The 20,153-nt window shown below is 41.9% G+C and overlaps 2 protein-coding genes and 1 long non-coding RNA gene across 23 annotated transcripts; 1 reads left to right on the forward strand and 2 right to left on the reverse strand.

Annotated features, from left to right (window-relative positions):
* Nucleotides 1-1,867: 1,867 nt before the first annotated feature.
* On the reverse strand, nucleotides 1,868-9,188 carry LOC136492836 (uncharacterized). Of its 21 annotated transcripts, none has more exons than XR_010768196.1 (10): nucleotides 8,377-9,188; nucleotides 7,901-7,994; nucleotides 7,206-7,303; nucleotides 6,847-6,971; nucleotides 6,644-6,713; nucleotides 6,334-6,509; nucleotides 6,215-6,241; nucleotides 4,883-4,960; nucleotides 4,012-4,754; nucleotides 1,868-2,392 (listed from the first exon to the last, which is right to left on the reverse strand). It is a non-coding gene; the product is annotated as an uncharacterized lncRNA (long non-coding RNA). The 21 variants fall into 21 exon arrangements; XR_010768203.1 differs by having other exon boundaries at nucleotides 1,868-2,196; nucleotides 2,283-2,301; nucleotides 4,012-4,082; nucleotides 4,650-4,754; nucleotides 4,883-6,509; XR_010768198.1 differs by having other exon boundaries at nucleotides 1,868-2,203; nucleotides 2,283-2,301; nucleotides 4,012-4,082; nucleotides 4,650-4,754; nucleotides 4,883-6,509.
* Nucleotides 9,189-10,163: 975 nt separating this feature from the next.
* On the forward strand, nucleotides 10,164-18,701 carry LOC136492838 (katanin p80 WD40 repeat-containing subunit B1 homolog KTN80.4-like). The gene is made up of 18 exons (XM_066488889.1): nucleotides 10,164-10,668; nucleotides 11,085-11,215; nucleotides 11,570-11,687; nucleotides 11,797-12,023; nucleotides 12,166-12,268; nucleotides 12,975-13,045; nucleotides 13,413-13,487; nucleotides 13,577-13,720; nucleotides 13,827-14,055; nucleotides 14,155-15,060; nucleotides 15,723-15,779; nucleotides 15,877-15,989; nucleotides 16,440-16,565; nucleotides 16,894-16,968; nucleotides 17,044-17,156; nucleotides 17,273-17,389; nucleotides 17,460-17,528; nucleotides 17,748-18,701. The coding sequence occupies exons 1-18, from the start codon at nucleotides 10,635-10,637 to the stop codon at nucleotides 17,812-17,814; spliced, it is 2,775 nt and encodes a 924-aa protein (XP_066344986.1). The 5' UTR covers nucleotides 10,164-10,634; the 3' UTR covers nucleotides 17,815-18,701.
* A 222-nt stretch (nucleotides 18,702-18,923) lies between these two features.
* Nucleotides 18,924-19,557, reverse strand: LOC136491044 (uncharacterized). Its single transcript, XM_066487248.1, has one exon. It carries the CDS (start codon nucleotides 19,522-19,524, stop codon nucleotides 19,087-19,089), a length of 438 nt encoding a protein of 145 aa, XP_066343345.1. The 5' UTR covers nucleotides 19,525-19,557; the 3' UTR covers nucleotides 18,924-19,086.
* Between the last annotated feature and the right edge of the window lie 596 nt (nucleotides 19,558-20,153).

Below are 20,153 nucleotides of genomic sequence, written 5' to 3' on the forward strand. Positions count from 1 at the left end.
AAGCTTGTGACTTGCTATGTGGAAGCCTTGAACTTGCTATATATTGTGTAAGGCTTGAACTTGATGCATCGTGCAAGCATCAGACTTGATATTAATGTGTAATGTGCCTATGGATATGGCCTAAGACTTTTATTTGTAATATGGTCAAGACTTTTATACGTGCCTGTTATATTATTTTGTGTGCTGATCTTTGATGCATGGTGCAAGCATATGAAATATTGCTATGTGTTGAGCACAAATATTGCTATGTGTTGCATAAATTGAGAAGGGTAACCTCACCATTTCAGTGCAAAGGTGACCATATGCAGGTTCTGTTTGAATCCATCCAACCAAACAGAAAATGGGATGGATCCGACCCCATCTCAGTCCTCCAACCAAACAGAAGACGAATCGAACCCATTCTCGCAACCAAATAAATCAAGGGTTGGAGCCATCCCCAAAACATGAGTTGGAGCCACTCCAACCCACTGATCCCACAACCAAACAGACGGTAAATGGCTTTGGATTATTGGACCCGGCCGGGAGGAGTGGGTGCCGTGTCGAAATGGAGTGGCAACGACCAAGCTAGGCAGGCCTTAGACGTGAGCTCAGCATGCCCGGACGGAGACGTCTCAACACACGGTCTCGCGTCTTCTTCGTCCATTCGTCCTTGGCTAGTATTAAGTTCATTTTATACTGGCCTGCCTACGGTCTTCTCGTCCACACAGGTAGCTGCAGTATGTATTAAATAATTCACGATATGATACGGTCTCCCGAAGTAAGTTCATTTTATACTGACCGCATGTGTTCCTGTGTAGTCCGTGCCACGTTTTTTCTGGTCCAAGAAGGGACTACGGGAGTAGGCTACGCCTGGTCTATATACCTTTCAAAATAGGCGGTTAAGCTGACCGATGGCAATTTGTTGTGAGAGAAAAACACTGTTTCATAATTGATAAGTAGTTTAATCATGTTTTTAAGCTAATTTTTTTTTACTTTGACTGAAAGCTATATTAACATTTACGTGTTCTGTTTTTCACAAAATTCCATAGGCTCCTCCATCATCAAGACATATATCACGGATGATTTAATAAAACTAATTTGACGCTATTAGTCAAACTCGAAATGGAGGGAGACGCGTAAACGTGCAACTATATCGTTATTATGAACACACAAATATGCATGCGAATGCAAACAGAGTCATGCCATGCAGCAATTTCGAATATTTTTTCAGGGAAAATAAAAACGAGAGGAGACGTGCCAGCAGACAAATTTATCGGATCTTTCATTTCATCGGTTCCACCAATGCCATCCCAATTTTCCTCGACAAAGGCCTTGTTTAGTTGGCGTTTTTTTGAAATGGTACTGTAGCACGTTCGTTGTTATTTAGCAATTGATGTTCAATTATAGTCTAATTAGGCTTAAAAGATCCGTCTCGTGAATTTCGTCTAAACTATGTAATTAGTTTTATTTTTTATTTATATTAATGCTTCATGCATGCGTCTAAAGATACGATGTGACGAGAAATCTTAAAAAATTTTGTAAAATTTTGAGAACTAAAGAGGCACAAAGCCAACTGAACTACTGCTAATCATGAAGCCACCACGGAGCTGGGAGCTGGCCTTCTTTAAATATTACTAGTAGATTGGCGCGCGCATCCGCGCGCCTGTGTGGCTGTAAATGGAGATTTTATGTAACAATGGGCGCGTTAGAAATCTGAGTGAACTGAAGTATAAAGTTGAAAGCAGTTCAATGTTCAAGTGTGCAATACATGTATGAAACGGAACTGTTCCATTGATTTAGTATATTATGAATTGAAGACTTAGAAAAAAGTCATCTACCCCTGAATCATTTATCCTTTACTCATCCTTGACACAACAAAGCAGTACAATGAAGTAAAGCTAGCTAATCTACATAGAAGAGTCTATACAATAGTAGACAATATCCTGGTCATACACAAGGCCCTCAGAATATGTTCAACCAGCTACACAAGCATATATCTCGCTTACACTTATGGTTATGGAGATCATGGTGGTCTCCTCTTCAGCCTTTTTGGGATCAGTTCATGGTAATCTTCTTTAAGACTCCCTTGGCTAAGTGCACAAAAGGATAGAAGAAGCTGAGGAGCCAAATTATACATAGGTAAAATTGAACGCAGATGTTGATCAATGGCAGGCCATTTGTTTGGGGGCTTCAATGTGTGGCCTCTTAATGAGCAGCCTGTGTCCTACAACAATAAATAATGGATGACTACAACGTCCATAATCTGTGTAGTGTTGACGTTGTTTAAGATCGATATGACGAACCGGACAAATTGACATCAATCTGAAAATGAAGAGCAAGCAAATCTGAGATGTTAACGCCATTGAAGTGCACCCTTAATGTGTTAGCTGTCTATGTATATTGTATGTATACCCTACAAAAGTAAATAGAAATGGCAGTAGATACCTATGTCATGAATAGAACCTAGAATTGTATATGAAACAACACTGCTAAAAAAAATCAATTTCCCATGTGGGCAATCTGATTTGCCTTTCTATCTGCAAGGATAGCTTGTCAAAAACTTGTCTTCTTAACCGCCTTAGAGTCTTAAGCAACAGGTCAGAGTTCCTATGAATTCCATTCGAATCCAAGAGGTTTTCATTACGGAAATTCTTAGTATGTTCCTCTAATCAGTTACATCATCAGTTAACTGAGCCATATTATCTTATGATACGTGTACTGTATATAACATATCAGGCACGGATCAACAAACTACTGGTGCATCCAGAATATGGAGAAGGAAAAATAAGGCAAAGATGAGGTCAGTAAAGCAGCAAAACAGCACTAAGCAAAGCTTTTTTTTATGGACACTGCATTGAACCTTAGTGGAACTTACTTCGATATAGACAAGGTTCCTCCTTTGTAGCTTCATTACTAATCTTTTCTAACTGTAATTTAGAGGCAGACATGGCAGCACATTCTTTAACCAGTTGGACATTTTAAGTGAGAGTGTTCAGTGTAGTTGAATGGTGCTCATAACCAACTATATTTAAGATTAACTGGAAGCTGCAGGTTCGGCCTAACTATTTTGCAGGAGTCACGCTGTTGCAATTAGACCTCTTTTTGCATAGTAGTGCTGTGAGTTCGTCGCTGTGAGTTCGTCAACACGAGTTCATAAGGAAATAAATGGGAAAATAAATTATTTATTACTTTTTCCCCAACCGTGACCAACAACAGCATCACTGAAACTATAAAGATTCTGTATTGTTTCCAACAGTCACCAACAACAGTTTTCTAGCAGCAGTTCCATTTATGACTATTATCTAAACCGAACTATAAACTGTAGAGTCCACTATCATCATCATTAGTTGAATTTTAAACTAATAACTTCTATCAATATCTGTAATTACTACAGGCAAAGCTATATATGCAGGATGATCTGCTTGATTTCCTATTAGCACCAAGCCCATGATTGATGGCTGAAACTTAACAGAGTTTATCAAACTTGGTGGCCCTTTCAGTCCACTTAGCTAACTAAGGTTCCTGAGGTAGTTATCTATCTACATGCACACATATTCTATACAACATGTTGTAGGAGTGTCAAATATTCGTAAACAAACTAATCCATGAGTTCTAGGATCTATCAAAGTCAAAGGCAATGGATTCTGATGTCCCAATTATTTAATAACCAAACAACTCAACTGAAATACATGGAGTACGTAAATTTAGAGCAACAACTAATGTTGCTGATGAATCGATCATCAGCTGACTTCCCCTTATCTAGCATATTTTCTTAGAAACTATGCCCACAAAACATGTGCAGCTCGGCTGTAGTTTGCAAACATCATGTGAAGCAAAACGAAACACAGAGATAAGTTAGAAAATAAGTTCAGCTAGGGAACTCATACTCATTTATGTTGTACATCATTTTGGGATAGGGACCAGAAATAGGAAGTTGAAATCATGACGTATGGAAGCAAACGAAAGACCTCCTATTTGGAGAACCAAAGACACATGTACTGAAGTAAATTAAAAACAATAAAGAAAATTAACCTTTAGGCAGCAGAGTAGCAGCTGACATCCGTGATCAGCTAAACAAACCTTGAGCGGTATAGAGGAGGAAGCTAGAAAATAAAATCAGGAGCTCATTAGACCTGTATTTATGAAAACTCTAAACATTTCAACTATAGTACTGAATTCGAAGCATATGTGCTGTAGTAGCCGACGATTTTTTGGAAATGTTGTCGCTCGCAACAGAACATTGATTCAATTATCATGTAATAAAAACGCTATGCATGGCAACTGAAAAACCAAGTAGATGTTGGTTCTGTCCTGCATGGAATGGCTAGCATGTGTGATGTAATAAACTGGAATGATTGTAAGGTAATATAATGCATGATAAAAGAAAAAGGCCTTACAGCTGTTTGACTTTATAGGACAAATAGAACAACGATGCATAGTGGGTCCCTTAATGGCAGCATGGTTCATTCTAGATGGTCAAAATCCTATAGCTCACATTGACGCAAATTTGCAGGAAAGCAGTGAGCTATAAATAAACAATAGTGGTATTGTTGTACAACTATTTATACAGCGTATATGTTGAGATAAGTCATAAGTGGGTCGGCAGCGGCAAGGAGCATGTACTGCACGATAGTTAAATAAGCATATTTGGACCAGCTCAAACTTGATACCATCTTCAATTAGAGGAACTGGAAACTGCGAAATCCAATAAGATATCCAAAACAATTTGGAATTTGATTCTGAATATCTTCATGCCATCTGAACACATATTACACCTTATTTGAACACAGAAAACAAAGGAAAGGACATATATATGAGTACATAAGTAGGCAGCATTTCGATCTATTATTATGAAATAATCTAAACTAACATCTAAGGAAGGCAGAGGAAGAGGATAACATACCAAAACGATGAACTGAACCCTAGGTGTCCTCCCGAGGATTGAATAGGTGTTCCCCCTGGATGATTAAGGGAGCCCAACCTACAAAATAGAGCCATATTAGAATTGGCGTTGAAAAATATGATGACACAACAAATCTCTTTTGATTTCATTTTGTGCATTTTTTGAGGTAAAGCTGGGCAGAGCTAAATGTACCTGTTATCCTAAACTTAGTTGATATATATTCCTCTTAAATCTAAAAAAAATAGAACACGAGGAAAAGCGTCGAATCTAATAAATATAGGATTCGAATCCTAACAGAAAGCATGATACGTTTCTCGATCCAAGTTTGATTGATATATTAGTGTCAAATCTCTTATTGGACGAGCCATTAAAAAACTTATGACAGAGTATGTTTCTGGAAGAACCATTGAAAAATTCAAACTGGCAGAGCACTTGTCCATGAAAAGGACCATGGCACTATATGTATGGTTAATCAAAAGAAATGAGCATATACGGTAAGAATTTAACATCAAAGAAACCGGATAACTTAGAATGGGCTACAAATATCATCAACCCGAGACCCTGATAAGGAAAAGAACCTGCATATCAGCAGGCATAAATAGGATGAGACCACTATATTTAGTCAGCTGCTGATGCACCTGATAGGAACTCGGACTCTTCCCTGCTTAGGGCGTAGGTTATTGGAGTGGGAGATGGGAGGTCGTGGCCTGAACAGGGAAGAACGGCGTTGGGGCGCCGTGATCTCGCGTGAGAAGAATAAAAGCTACGGCTAGGGCAAACTCCCGGCTCCCTGAGGGAAGCCGGAAACAGTTATATTGTTTCTGCCTAATTCCACAATAATTGTCTTACAAATATTTATAGTCTCTTGCTAATAATAATTTATAAATAACTCCTTCCTAATATTATAAATAATATAACTATGGCCCTTGGGCCCTCTAATGCCGGCGTCTTCTTAGCCACGATTGGGCCTCCTGCGCTGATAATGGATGCCGGTCATAACATCACCATTTAATGGTACAAAACTAATGGAAATGCATACCACTTTTTATCTGTATGAGCACCTTTAGTTACTCAATAGAAAGCAGAAGCGGAACCATAATGCAATTATTCCATAGAAGCACACACATGTTTCATTTCAGGATTTTCAATTTTATACTGAGAAAATCTCCACCACCACCTTGCTCTAGAAAAGTTAGATCCTGAATTCTCTTTAGGCCCAAGGTATTGAAGGCATAGAATAACGAATGGAGGATATGAAGTAATTCTTTTTTTTTTATCTAGAATGAGTTTTTTAGTAACCTGCACAGTATACTATGTTGCCTCGTTACATACCTGTGCCTGAAGAATCTGCTTGCAAACCTAGCCATAACAGTAGAAGAGTCGACTCTGAAGTCCTGTTTTTTTATGAACATTCGAAATACACTGAAGGAAACTGGAGAGGGGAAAAGTACCTAGGCGGTATCACAAAGGAGACCTAGGTTTAGAAGGGGTGCATTCATGGGACTGCCTGATTCATAGCTGCAATAGCGCTACTTATATTGGCGTTTCCGTTGTATGGAATGACCAATCTTTAGAGGAACAGCAAACACGGCGCTACATAATAACCTCTTATATAAGTATATATCCCCTGAAAGAGTAGCAAACCAATCCTTTGGTAGCTGAGTTTGAAACATTTGGTAGTAAAGCGATCCATTGCTAGCTGATAAAAAATCCTCATTATATATGAATTCAAAAAAGAATTCGCATGTAGGGAAAATATACCAGATCTATGCACACCAATGCAACAAGAATTGGCTTCGTCCATGTTCTGAACTTTGATCCGTAGTAGGATCTGTACGATGAAGAGACAGCATACATCGGTTAGGCAACAACAATTCTCCAATTGGCCAAAACTAAAGGGAGTAATGGGCCAAAGAAAGGACAATTTAAAACTTTGATATAGGTAGGCACCAACAATTCTATACCTAATCCATATGCAAGAGATTTATTCACGCTGATATGCATGAAGAACAATGTGCTGTTCTGTCCATCTCAAAATGCATAGCGGAAGGAAGAACTTACGAAGCCAAGGAGGAGGCAGATAGGTCACCTGTTGATGGACATATTCGATGTTGTTAACTACATTTTGAAGAGGAACTACCGAATAATCACATTAGGATAATGGAAAACAACAACAGTGGGGTCTCATTAACCTACTCTTGATTGACTGCGGGTGTACAAATATTTCAATGGTGTTCATGGGAGGCTGTTAGAGTGAGGAATAATGCTCACACTAAGGATGAAAGTACCAAAGAAAAGGGAAAGTGGATTGGAAAGCACATGCCTTGCGGCAAAGAACTCTTATTAGTATCGCGTCACCATGTTACAGGAAGACACATTGAGAGAGGACCAGCTGTTCCTTGCGTTCCTGAACTCATTAACCTGAAAGAATTATTTACTATGAAATACACAAGAACAGTTAGGTCATATAAAAAACAGCAGCTGAAAATAGGATCATTTCTGGAAATGGGAAAGAAGAGATGAGTGTGGATTTAAGGGGAAAAAAAGGCGCAGTGAAAGCTGTAGACTTTGGATCTACAACAGCAACATAAAAGAAGCAAAGAAGAGAACAAGGGCTTGAACTGCATCTTTGTAGCAGAAAATCAGGGACCAAAGATGAGTCCTATTTAATCCGCAGACCGTGGTAACAGCAACACAACATCGTAAAACATAGAATATTTCTATCCCATCCCACAAAACCATAAATGTATGACACGGTTGCATGAACTCATCTATCAGCTAGCGAGACCAAACCCAACAACAGTAGGTTGTTTACAAATTGGGAAAAGAAACCAAAGAGATCGCAAAAGAGCAAGCCCATCATGGTAAATACGAGGAAGAGATGCCTTTTCTATGTGACCAAGAAGCAAAGGTTACATAGGAAAGGAAGTTTCCATTTCCTAGATCATGAAAGATGCTAACCATACATATTGTAAAATGATGAAATAATTTAATAATCAAGCAGAGTGGGGTGCTTACAGGGATTATTAGTCTGAGAGATAATTGTTTAATGTTTTTGTATACAGTTCTCTATTCTTTGTCGGAGTTTCTGTCGTGGATGGCTGTTGAGGTCCTGCAAGGAAGCATATATAGGTGGATTCAGTTTATACAAGAGGGAAAAGAAAAGAAAACTGGACTGCTATGATCACATAGTGCATATATAAGATCAATCTGAACATTGCGAAGCAAGGTTACAGTGAAGCCCAATGACAAAATCAAATAGAAAGATTGACTTTGAAACATGTAGCGCGTTACTAAATCTGTAAGCACAACATCTGAACTGGTCAATCTGGAGCCAAGCTAACCGTGAGGCTGCAACCTGCCTGGCTTACGAAAGCAAACCTTATTTAGAAATAGCTCTATCAAATTAGGAGCAAATTGCCTCTCAAATTGGGGAAAAGAATTGGAAGCAGATTCGCTTTGTATTTGCACCGGGAATATAGACAAAATCTCACCAAAAATTGATAACTGCAGCAACAATTTGGAGCCCCCGCCAACAATTTGGAGCCCCCGCCATACCTGGCCGCAGCGCAGGCGAGCAGTGGCGCCAGTGCACCACCGACGCCGGGTCATGGTCAATCCGAGGACGGCCAGCGATGGAGACGCGAAACCCTAGGCCGGCGTCATCACCGCGCTGGGGCGCGGCCAGGCCAAGTAGAGAGAGGGAGGAAGGAGGCGGAGGAGGAGGGGCTGCCGGCGCGCCACCCACGTGGGGGAAACGGGGCGATGCGGTACCGACGGTAGAACGTACCAGAGGTGTTCTAGGGGAAGGTGTAACACGCAGGGGAGCGCTGGTCAGGCACCGAAGCAGCAGACGACGCCGAAAAGCAGGATCCGCGCGAAGACGACGGGAACCGAGCAGGACGGCGAGGCCGCCGATGCTAGGGTTTGTACGGCCGGGCGGCGGACGGGGAGCTGACCACAGGGGAGGCTGTCCACCCCCGCACCCCACGCACCAGATCGAGGCTCACTGAGCCAGATCCGGCAGGCGAAGGACGGCAGCGGGCAGACACAGGCGGAGGTGGACGGCGTGTCCCCGAGCGTTAATGCGGTGGCGGCGAACAAACCCGAAACAAGGAAAGCGCAAGAAGAGAAAGAGAGGGAGCAAAGCAGAGGGAGCACCCGAGGTGCAGGAGGAAGGGGAGGAGCCGGCGGCGCTGGTGGGAACGGCGGGAATGGCGGGAAGCGAGGCGGAGACGACGACGGCGCGAGAGGAGAAAACGGACAGGACAGAGAGATAAGACCAAGCTAGTTTTTTCCCCCCTTTTTACCGTGGAGGTCTGCTGCACGGCGAGAATCAGAAGCGCAGGATGTAGAGGATTCTAACGGAAGCGGCTATAAGCACTGTCGGCCATACGATGACAGATCGGACGGCGGTGGCAATTTCGGGCGACGTGGAAGGCGGTCCTGCCGGAGGAGCTGGCCATCTTTTTGGCTTTTAAATTAGTCATCACATCTTGTGCTAAAAACATCCTCCTCCTTGTCAGTGTACTACTTGGAAATTAACTAATTACATATGTAACCAATGTGTCTCTGTTCGGTAGAGTTTCGGCCGGTTCTGGCACCTCCGTCCGTGAATCGCAGAAGCTGTTTTTATTTCTTTCTAGAATAAGTTGAAACTATTACTTTTAGCTTCACCGGTTTTAAATTCGTTGCACACTGTAATAAGGAGTCAAAACCATGCTAAATAAGGTTTAACTTAAAATTCAGATGGAGTGCACATAAGTATTACGTGTATTCTCATGCACTCCGCTCCAAAAGAAAAAAGAAAAAAAAAAGATCCTCTTCACCTATAACCCTAGCTGTACTTGCCGAGCACCACAAAAATGATTTACGTGGACCCATAGCATAACACGCTCGTGAAAACAAAGGAACCATTGTGAATTCCTCCGCTGTCCAGCACGCTGCGTTCAACCAAGTGCAGGACATTTGTCACCCCAATTGATTACTCCTTACCTTATTTGGTTAGACCAAACGTTCAGATGTGATTGCCTAATTGTCGATGATGGCGTATAATCTTATCCTAGTAGCGTGTAAATGACCCGATAAACAGCTCATCTATCACGTGTTTAACGAATAAACGAAACTAGTATTTCACGTGAAAAAATTATACTCACTCAATATCAAATGCTTGCGTCGAGAGCATAACAAAAGTGGGAGGCGAGAAGACAAGATCCAGCTCCACCCCCACCCCACTGCCCAACGCCGCAGCGCCATTTTTAATCAGCGAGCCCTCCTCAGCTCCAACCCCCAGCTGTTTTTAATTCGAAAATTTTCGAACCAAGCCCATCTCTCTCGTCTTCCACCTCCTGCCTTCCCCACCCCGCACAGCGCCCGGCCCGGCCCCAACCAGAGACCAGACAGCTCCGTTTCCCCTCCCCCGTCCTGCCTCCACCTCGACCGCGCACCAAACCCGAAAGCGCAGCCACATTCCCTCCTCCAGCCAGCCCCTCCCCGCTCTCGCGCCCCTCCGCTCCGCGCCACCCCGAGCGGCGGCGGATACGGCGGCGGCGGACGAGGCAGGGTTTATTCCCCGGAAGAGGGAGGGAGGCTCTCACGGGAGTGTGTACGCCCGCCTCGTGCTGGGGACAGGCGGGGCGCGAGATCCGGGCTCGAAGGGCTGGGGGGTCCCGTTGGTGGCGCCGTGGCGTCGGCGTGATCTGAAATGAGATTGGACCCGGCGGCGCGGTATTTGCTGCGGAGGTAGACGGCCATGACGACCAACACCAAGCGCGCCTACAAGCTCCGTATCCTCGTCAATTCCTTTGCGCTATTTCGCTTTTTTTTTTGAATTTCTTGTCGGGGGTGCTGCATAGTGGGTTTTCTATATGGCTGATCCATCGCTGCTGCCTCGGTTGTTCAACCAGTCGGGGGGAGATTTGGGTCAGCAAGTTTGAGAGGGAGCTCATGACTCTCAATTTTCTGCTTCTTTTGAGATGAGAAATAGGTATTTGGTGGTTGTGAGATTGGGTGGGTCACATTTAGCTGCTGGTGATTGTCTAGTAGTCGTTACTGATTTATTGTTTTATTATTTGAGAAGTGCGATTGCTGGCATTCTGTGTCTGTGAAAAATGTCTGAAGTGGTACATTGACGTAAGTTATTGGGTGAGATTGGGCTGCCAAATTTGCTACATTGGAATGCCTTGACTTGCGTTTGGTGTAGAGGAGTTTGTGGCACACTCTTCCAATGTTAACTGCCTCAAGATTGGGAGGAAGACCTCGCGGGTTCTTGTCACAGGAGGAGAGGATCATAAGGTCAATCTTTGGGCTATTGGGAAGCCCAATTCAATATTGGTAAGACTGATTTGTCTAGTGCTGTTTCTACGTATCGACTGATTGTAAGCTGTGGATCCACAGTTGAGTAGGAAAACAAAACTCTTTAACTCAGTTGACAAAACTCTTTGCTGACCTTCAACTGGTTACAATATGGGAACTTCACCTTTTCAACGGCTGACAGCCTATGCAGCACAGTTCTCTTATGCTGGTATTCAATTAATACAAAGATACTTTTATGTTAGTTATCAACCTACCGCACAGCAATGTGTTTTGAGGATGGTTCGTTTAGTTAACAAAGGTGTCACAAGTAGTGTTTTTAGGGATGGAGTACTTTATTTAATCCACTCCTTTAACTTTTTGGTGGCTGTACAGAGTTTATCAGGTCACACAAGTGCTGTGGAGTCTGTTGGTTTTGATTCCACGGAAGTGTTTGTGGCTGCAGGAGCAGCCAGTGGAACAATAAAACTATGGGATTTGGAGGAAGCAAAGAGTATGCAAATACAAATATTTAACTTACTATTAATATGTGGTCAGTATAAATATATGTATGAATCTTTAAGTAATTGTATGTTGTATCTCTTGGCTCATTTCTTATGCAGTTGTCCGCACTCTTACTGGACATAGATCAAACTGTATGTCAGTTGATTTCCATCCGTTTGGGGAATTCTTTGCCTCTGGGTCATTGGACACTAATCTGAAGATATGGGATATAAGAAGAAAGAATTGCATCCATACATACAAAGGTCACACACGAGGGGTGAATGCTATTAGATTCACACCCGATGGGCGCTGGGTTGTGTCTGGTGGCGAAGATAATATAGTAAAGGTAAGAATTTGCTAGTAACTTAGTGCTGTGTGTTTCAATTGCTAGTTCTTCTGCTGGAATTTGATTTTTATTTTGCCTTAATCTTTCTAATGAAAAATCCTTATTTTTTTGGAACTCATTACAATATGTTTTGCCTTGGCAGCTCTGGGATCTGACCGCTGGAAAGTTATTACATGAATTCAAGTGTCATGAGGGTCAGATCCAGTGCATAGATTTCCACCCCCATGAGTTCCTTCTGGCAACAGGTTAGGTTCAGAATTTACAATGCCTATCTGTTTCTTAACTGTTAACTTTTCTTTGTCCCTTTTGGTTGTACTATGTACTTGTTTATGGTTAAATCTCAGACTTCTGTATTGGCATTTGGTTGAAGAAAAGACTCGTCTGTCCATTGAGCTGGTAAATTAATTTAAATATTTAGGTGCTATCTAAAAACACCCCATAATAAATGATTTCCATTGAGCCGGTAAACATGATTTCCTAACTAAAAATAAGATTTGAACCAATGTGTAATGAATGCTCCTTTGACATTTTAAGTGGCAAAGTGTAATGGATCATACTATGGTTGCAATTGTTATCTGCCCCACCACACCCCATAATAACTTTTTGATTATTTAACAAAAAAAATTCCAAGTAGTCATATCTTGGCATAGTTTAGCTTGCTTTAAGTAAATTGCTATACATGTACTGTGTTAATTTTTCGTTGTGAGATATCATGCTTGTTTTCGTTGGTGACATCTGTGAAGAGATGCATTGAAACTGTGTACTATATGTTCTATATAAACTTTCTTTCTGTGTCATCAAATAATAAATTCCATTTTTGTTTTGGTGGAGACGCATATTGTCTCCTGTCAGGCAGTGAAGAGTTTATTCATATGATTATGTGGGAGCTCAGAAGAGTATATTCCTTTTGAAACTAAATCTCTCTTACATAAAACTCGTTGCTTCATTCAGGTTCAGCTGATAAAACTGTCAAGTTCTGGGATTTGGAGACATTTGAGTTGATTGGATCTACAGGACCTGAGGTACATTAGTATTTTGAGCTGCTAATTCATAATTGTTTATTTTCTTTGCATTTGTAATGCTCAGAATTTTAGCATTATTTCCTTAATAAGTAACTTGGGTGGGGATCTTATCTCTATGTTCCATCGCAAAATAATGGAAAATGAACATAAACTTCGATCTCCCTGTTTGATGCTACTTTATACCACAAACAGTCGTATGCTAATGCTTTGCAGCATAATTCAGTTCAATTTGGGGGCACCTATTTAATTCATAATTCAGTTCAATTGGGGGGCACCTATTTAATTCATTTGAATACTTCTTTTGTTTCCATTAAATCAGTATTTAATTCATTTGAATTACTTCTTGTGTTCCATAAAAAAATACTAGACAACAGGTGTACGGTCCATGACATTCAATCCTGATGGAAGATCTCTGTTGTGTGGGTTGCACGAAAGCTTAAAGGTAGGGCTGTTGTTTTCTCAAGTGATCATGTCCAGATAACTTCTTGTACACTATGACTTCTAGAGATAAACTTTTCTTAAATTAAGCAGGTTTTCTCTTGGGAACCAATAAGATGCCATGATACTGTTGATGTGGGATGGTCTAGACTTGCTGATTTGAATGTCCACGAGGGAAAACTTCTTGGTTGTTCTTTCAATCAAAGTTGTGTTGGAATATGGGTTGTTGATCTGACGGTATGTTGGCTTCAGCTACATTTGTAACACTGATCTGTTACAGTCAATTGGAGTCTTCCTTTTTTTGTTTTTTCTTGAATCTACTAACAAAGTAATCAATTGGCAGCGTCTTGATCCATATGCAACGGGTACTTCAACAAAACTAAATGGTCATTCTGAATTGAAGACTGTGTCTAGCGGCACTATGCCTTTACAAAATGATAGTGGTTCAAGGGCTAACATAGGGCGGCCATCAGTCTTGCAAAATTCAGAGAATAACTTGAAAACTTCTTCAGGAAGATTGTCGGCTTCCCAGAACTCTGATTCTGCACCCAAAGAGACTAAATCAGCACCCTGTATGTTTCTGCTCATCTCTATCTACTCATTTCTACATTTAATGGTTAAAGCATTTCATATGCCTTATCTCTCTTCTATCTGTTCTTAATATACTGAAGCAAGCGGGTTGGTCCCAAGCACACCACAAAGGGCTGGAGTTAGCTCCAATAATAGATCTGTTGGAAATTCAGCTTTTCAATCTGGTGGTACCACCTTGAAGAGAAGTTCGTTGCGGAGTAACAGTGCCTCTAATGTTCACAATTTCAGTAAAGCTGATGTAGTGCCTGTCATTGTTCCCAGAACTAGCTCAGGAGGGGAGTTGGCTACTGATTCTAGAAGCGATGCTGCTGATGTGCCACCTGTTCTTCCTAAGGTAACCCAAAGGGTTGATCCTGCTACCGATTCTAGAAAAGAAAGCAATGATGTGGAACCTGTTATTCCTAGAGCAAGCTCAAGAATGGAAACAGCCTCTGATTCAGCACCCATTTCTACTTCCAAGTCAGGCAGAAGGTTGGAGTCTGCCCCTGATTCAAAAAAAGAAAGTGCTGATACAGCACCTGTTGTTGTTTCCAATCCCAGGGCAAATGTAAGAATGGAGATGGCCTCTGATTCTGCTCCCGCTCTTTCAAAGTCAAACAGAAAGCTAGATTCTGGTACTGATTCAAAGAAAGAAAGTGCGGATGCAGTACCTGTCATTGTTCCCAGAACAAATTCTAGAATGAAAATGATTTCTGATTCTAGGAGAGAACCTTCTGCTGGAAGAGTATCACCATTCAGAATCCAGTCAAGATATGCTGAGCTACGGAAGCTAACCCATGCCAAAACTGATTCAAACAAAGTTGATAGCGGAAGTAAAATTACTGAAACAGATGACTTCAATTGCCAAATATTTCTTCCCTGTACAAATGGTGTTTTTCAAACAATAAGTTCTGAAGAATCTCGTGAAGATGTAAAGTGTGGTCCAGTTGACAGGATGGGATTTTCGAATTCATCAGAACCAAATGCAAGTGTCCGCAGTGAGAATTGTATGATCTGTACTCATTTATATGTTTTATGTGCTGCTACCACTTAGATTCACATGTTTCACAATTGTTAGTGGTGCTTAATTTCCTTCATAACTTGTTTAATGGACTAACAAGTCGAACTACTACTATTGCTTGCTATTTATGTTGTGTTCATAATGTGCTATGCATGTTTGCATTGCATGTCTTTGTCCTACATGTATGTAATGATTTGATTGTGCCTTCATCTGCACATATTTGTAATGCTATTAGTTATATCTTTATCTAAAAATATACATATCACAGAAGGTACTCATCATAGTAAGTTCTATATGCTTTGGAATTGTGGATTTGAATCCAAGAGAGTATCTAGTCACATGTCCATTTTCTTTCATTGAATCAAGCATTAATGAGCAAACAATTTACTTACTAAAGAAAAGAGTTAACAGATTTATTTGTTTAAGGTGCTCAATAACTTGTAGGTATCTTGTAGTTGTCATGAATTTGATTTATTAATATGCTGTTTACTCAGCATTATCTGGACGAAGCATGGTTTCGCAAAGCTTACATTCTGAATCGCGCGAGAAACACCAGACATGTCTGTTGTTTTGTTGAGTTATTAGCTTCCTTTTGTTTTGGCAAAATTTACATTTTGGGTAATCACTCCATTTGGTTCTGTTTTACAGATGTTTCTAGAATACGCAAACCAAGAGATAACTGCTATATCGAAGTTTCAAGAGCAGGTATGGTTTATGCTACTATGTGTATCTTTTTACGGAAGATGCTACTATGTTTTGATTCCAGTAATCTGTTCATGTATCTGAATAAATTATCATGTAGGGCAAGCAAGGTCAAGTGTCTCTAATTGGGAAGGGAGGGATCAGTCCCCTAGTCACGAAGAACCGACAACAAGCAGTTCTTCGCTGGCTCCTACAGGCCGTCCATATTCATCTGTATGTCTAAGACAAGCTATAAACCTTTTATACATTCTGTTACTTCATCCTTTTCGTTTAATTTCTGAATGTTGTAAAAATGTGGGGTAGTTAAGTTTGAAGATACTTTGCTTGCTTTATTATCTGATTTCATTTATCTTGGTGGCTGTTGCTGTCCCATCGATTCATGTGCATGCATCATAGACCTAAGATAAAGTATGACAAAACCATTCCTTCAATCACTCTTGCCCCAGGCTCAGCCTAGACCTATCGCTAGTTCCCATTTGAAACACGGTTGAATTCCAACAATTCCTGTGAAATTATCATGGCAATCATGCTTGACTAGCTTGTGCTTACTATACTGAAGACTTGCAGCCCTTATTTGACACAACAGTTTATACATGGAATTGCATGTTTGGCCATCTATTATTTTTACACTGAGATATATATGAAACCTTTCCTCTTCTGCAGAGAGGAAGCAATCAAAAAGCTTCTGAAACTCCAATCATAGCTAGCGATGAAGATGTTCTATCTCTTATCATGGAGCAACATGATCTATTTCTAAGCTCAACAAAGTCTCGGCTGACAAAATTGCAGGTCAGTGCAGTGCTTGACAATTTGGCTGTATTAGTCGTGTAATGCTGCTCAAGAAAAAGAAATTTTATAATTTTAGTTTGCTCCTACCAATTAATCAGATGGTATAAACAGTCCAGGTTAATAAAAGAAAAGAGTATATATATGTACCTTATGTTGTGGTTTCTAAACTTATAATTCGGATAGAGGATAGGCTTTTAAACTGTTTTACTCCAGTTATAATGGACTTTGTAAATCACTGTTTTGCTCAGTGGAGTAAAGCAGTTTGGATAGAAGATCGGTTTTTAAACTACAATTTCTTAAAGGATACCCCCTTTTTGTTGACATGCAGATTATTCATCAAATGTGGGAAAGAAATGACGTCAGGGGTGTGCTCTCTGCGATGGAAAGGATGGGTGATCATGCTGTCAGTACTTCACAGCTCTTTCTTTGTTTGCAATAATCAGCATGTTAATGATTGTGTGATTTCTGGAAATTTCAGGTCTGTGCTGATATGGCTATTGTTCTGATGGAGAGAAGTGAAATAATCACACTAGATTTATGTACCTCTATCCTGCCTGTTGTCACTGATCTTCTGGAGAGTAAAATTGACAGGTACTTGCTGCAACGTTTTTGAGTGATTATGATGGTTTTTTGGGGCCATTTCCAACAATCATTATTGGAAAGAAGTTTTGATTGATTCATGTACGGTTTGTGTTGAATGTATGCAGACACTTATGCGTTGCATTGGAATTATTGGTGAAGCTTGTAAGGACTTTTGGTCCAATGATACATTCAACAGTATCATCAGGTCCTTGTGTTGGCGTAGACCTTGAGGCAGAGCAAAGGTATTGTTTCAGATAGCTGCTTGTATGAAGGGCCATTACTAGACTACTTGATGCGATTTATTTATTGTAGGAGGGAGCGCTGCAACTTATGCTTCATTGAATTGGAGAAGGCAAAAAATAAGCTTCCGTCTCTAACAAGGTATTTGGCAATCTTGATATTATACCTTAGAGAAATTTTTACCTTTGACCCGTATTAGCAGTCTACTTAACATGCTAAATCCTACATGGTTTAGTTGAGTGAATTATTCATTGGCACTTTGAGGCCATACTTATCTGAATTTATTGTGTGGCTTTGGTTTCAGTTCTTTATAAATTTTTGCAATACTCATATCTCGGTCTTTCTGTTTAACCTCAACAGAAGAAAAGGGGCGGTTGCAAATGCTGCACAAGAGCTTGCTCTTGTCTTCCAGGAAATCATGAGTTGACTGACGACATACTAGATATACACAATTAGATGGGACATGCTTCCCCCAGATGGCACCGAGATTGTTTATCAGCTGCCATGGAGCGCTAGCTATTCAGTCTTAGCGCCGCCATCAAGCTCCAAGGCCACAACAGCGACAAAGGCGTTTTGTTGCTGCTGGTCGCCCCTTTTGTACACATGCTAACACATAATCCATGTCATTTGTGAAGAGAAGCTGCCATGGACAATGACTTCAGCCACGATATTATGTCGATGTCGTTTCAGCGGCTGCTGGAGACGTTATTAGGTCCCAATCGAGTGCTGATCAGCGGATGGGGCTCGGGAGGGCTTCTCTGCCACTTAGTTCTTTGCTGTCTGTGACATCTTAATCATATACCGTTAGCATGTGCATGTGCAACAGTTAATGGGCTGATTGGTTGCCGGAACTAGGCCATCCTTCACCCTTTGCCTGATTCAATTCATTCCTCTGTTGTGTTTGGTTCCCGCCTCGCACGCTTTGCCTGCTTCGTTTCATTCCGCTGCCCTCCACCATCCCACACGGCTTCGTTTTCTCAATTTTTACTTCCCTCGCCATGCAGGACGACATGATGCATCTATGGTATAAGGGTTTATGTGTCACACACTTAAAACTTTTATCCATGCATGCAATCAAACAAGATCACATCTCGTACTGGATCAACAAAGACAACCAAACACGACTGGGTGCACGATTTGAGCATGCATCTCACAATACCGGACTGTCTCTTCATCCCGGCTCCCCATCACCAAAGCAACCAATCATGCCCTAAGTGGTTGCATTTGTTAGTTTATGGTTGGGTTGTGTTGTGTGGTCGATTTAGTGATCATTGACGAGTGAAGTGAGCCATGTACATCATTTTTGAAGATTTGACATCTTTTTTTTTCCCTCAATGATTCCTGTGGTGTTGCCTTGACAGCTTTCGGTGAGCTTCTGTTTCCCTTTATTATCTAGCAAATATCTGTGTGTTTGTACTGTTATTGGACAGGCATGCTAAATAGTGCGAGCACGATCTATTCATCGCTGGATCAAATGACAACAACACGCTTACACAGAAATCTAGAACAAATGTCTCGCTGGATCAAATGACTTGTCACAACAACACGCTTACACAGAAATCTGGAACAAATATCGAAGAAGTACCCTTCCTTATTCCCTTCGTCTACGCAGCACACAAGAACTATACCAAAGAACTGAAACACTCGATCGATCGAGGTCTCGCCGGCGTCTCTGGCTCCGGCTGCTCGGCCACGGCTCCTAGCAGGTGGGGACACAGGACTTGGTGCACTTGGCGGCGCACTTGCTGTGCGCCGAGAGCGTGCAGCCCTTGCCGCAGAGCATCTTCTTCTTGTGGCACTCCTCCTTGGTGAGGCAGCTCTTGCCCTGCTTCTCTCCCTCGTTGCTGCCCCCCTCCTCCTTGCCGTGCTCGCCGCTGCTGCCACCCGACGAGCTCTGGTCGTCGCCCTGCGTGGCCATGCCGCCGCTCGGCCTCGCCTCCAACGGCTGCGCCGGCGAGACCTTGTTCGCCGCCCAGGTGGACGACGAGGCCGCCACCCTCGCGCCCTCCGCGACCAGCAGGCCCGTGGCCGTGGCCTCCTCGAGGTGCTCCTCGTGCAGCAATGCCGGCAAGGTGGCGCTGGCTGTCGCGGCGATCGCGAGAAGCACTGACACGGCCAGGCAGCAAGAGCGAGACATCGCTGCAGCTAGCTAGCTCGATGGATTGTGTTTCTGCGTTTTCCCTGCTTTGAGCTGTGACATTCTCTTCCAGTTCCTGCGTGTTTTATAGTGCTATAGTACGTGCGTGAGCAGAGCAGCAAGCAACCAGGGCGTGCCTCAACTACTGGTTGGGTGAGAGGCACCAATTACGTGCTCGTAACCGAGTGAGCTACATGGAACATTTTTTTTTCTCGCACCATTTTCATCCAAGAGACCCGAATGGGGTATATCAGATGAAATTGAAATCACAAATATGCGCTGTTTTACAATACTGCTAGAAATTTAGGCATTTTTATATTTAATTTAATCTAGAAAATAGTAATAAATTCGTGACAAGATATGTGTGCACGTGTAAACTACAGTAAGTCGCTACAGTGGCAACCACGACGAACGCACTCATCGTAAGCAGCACAAATTTATAACTAAACATAGAAAGAGTAAGATTAGACCTCACAGAGCGACTAGAGCCGAAGGCTCCGGTGGCTCATGCGTACCAGTCAATATAGTACGTTGCTCGAAGTTGTGGTCCACAGTCGATGCAGGAAGGTGCTCATAGTACAGTCCTGCGAACGTCCACCGGGAAGAAGATGCAAATTGGCACCAAGCAG

Source organism: Miscanthus floridulus, chromosome 11 (genome assembly GCF_019320115.1).
Source record: "Miscanthus floridulus cultivar M001 chromosome 11, ASM1932011v1, whole genome shotgun sequence".
Classification (NCBI taxonomy): domain Eukaryota; kingdom Viridiplantae; phylum Streptophyta; class Magnoliopsida; order Poales; family Poaceae; genus Miscanthus; species Miscanthus floridulus.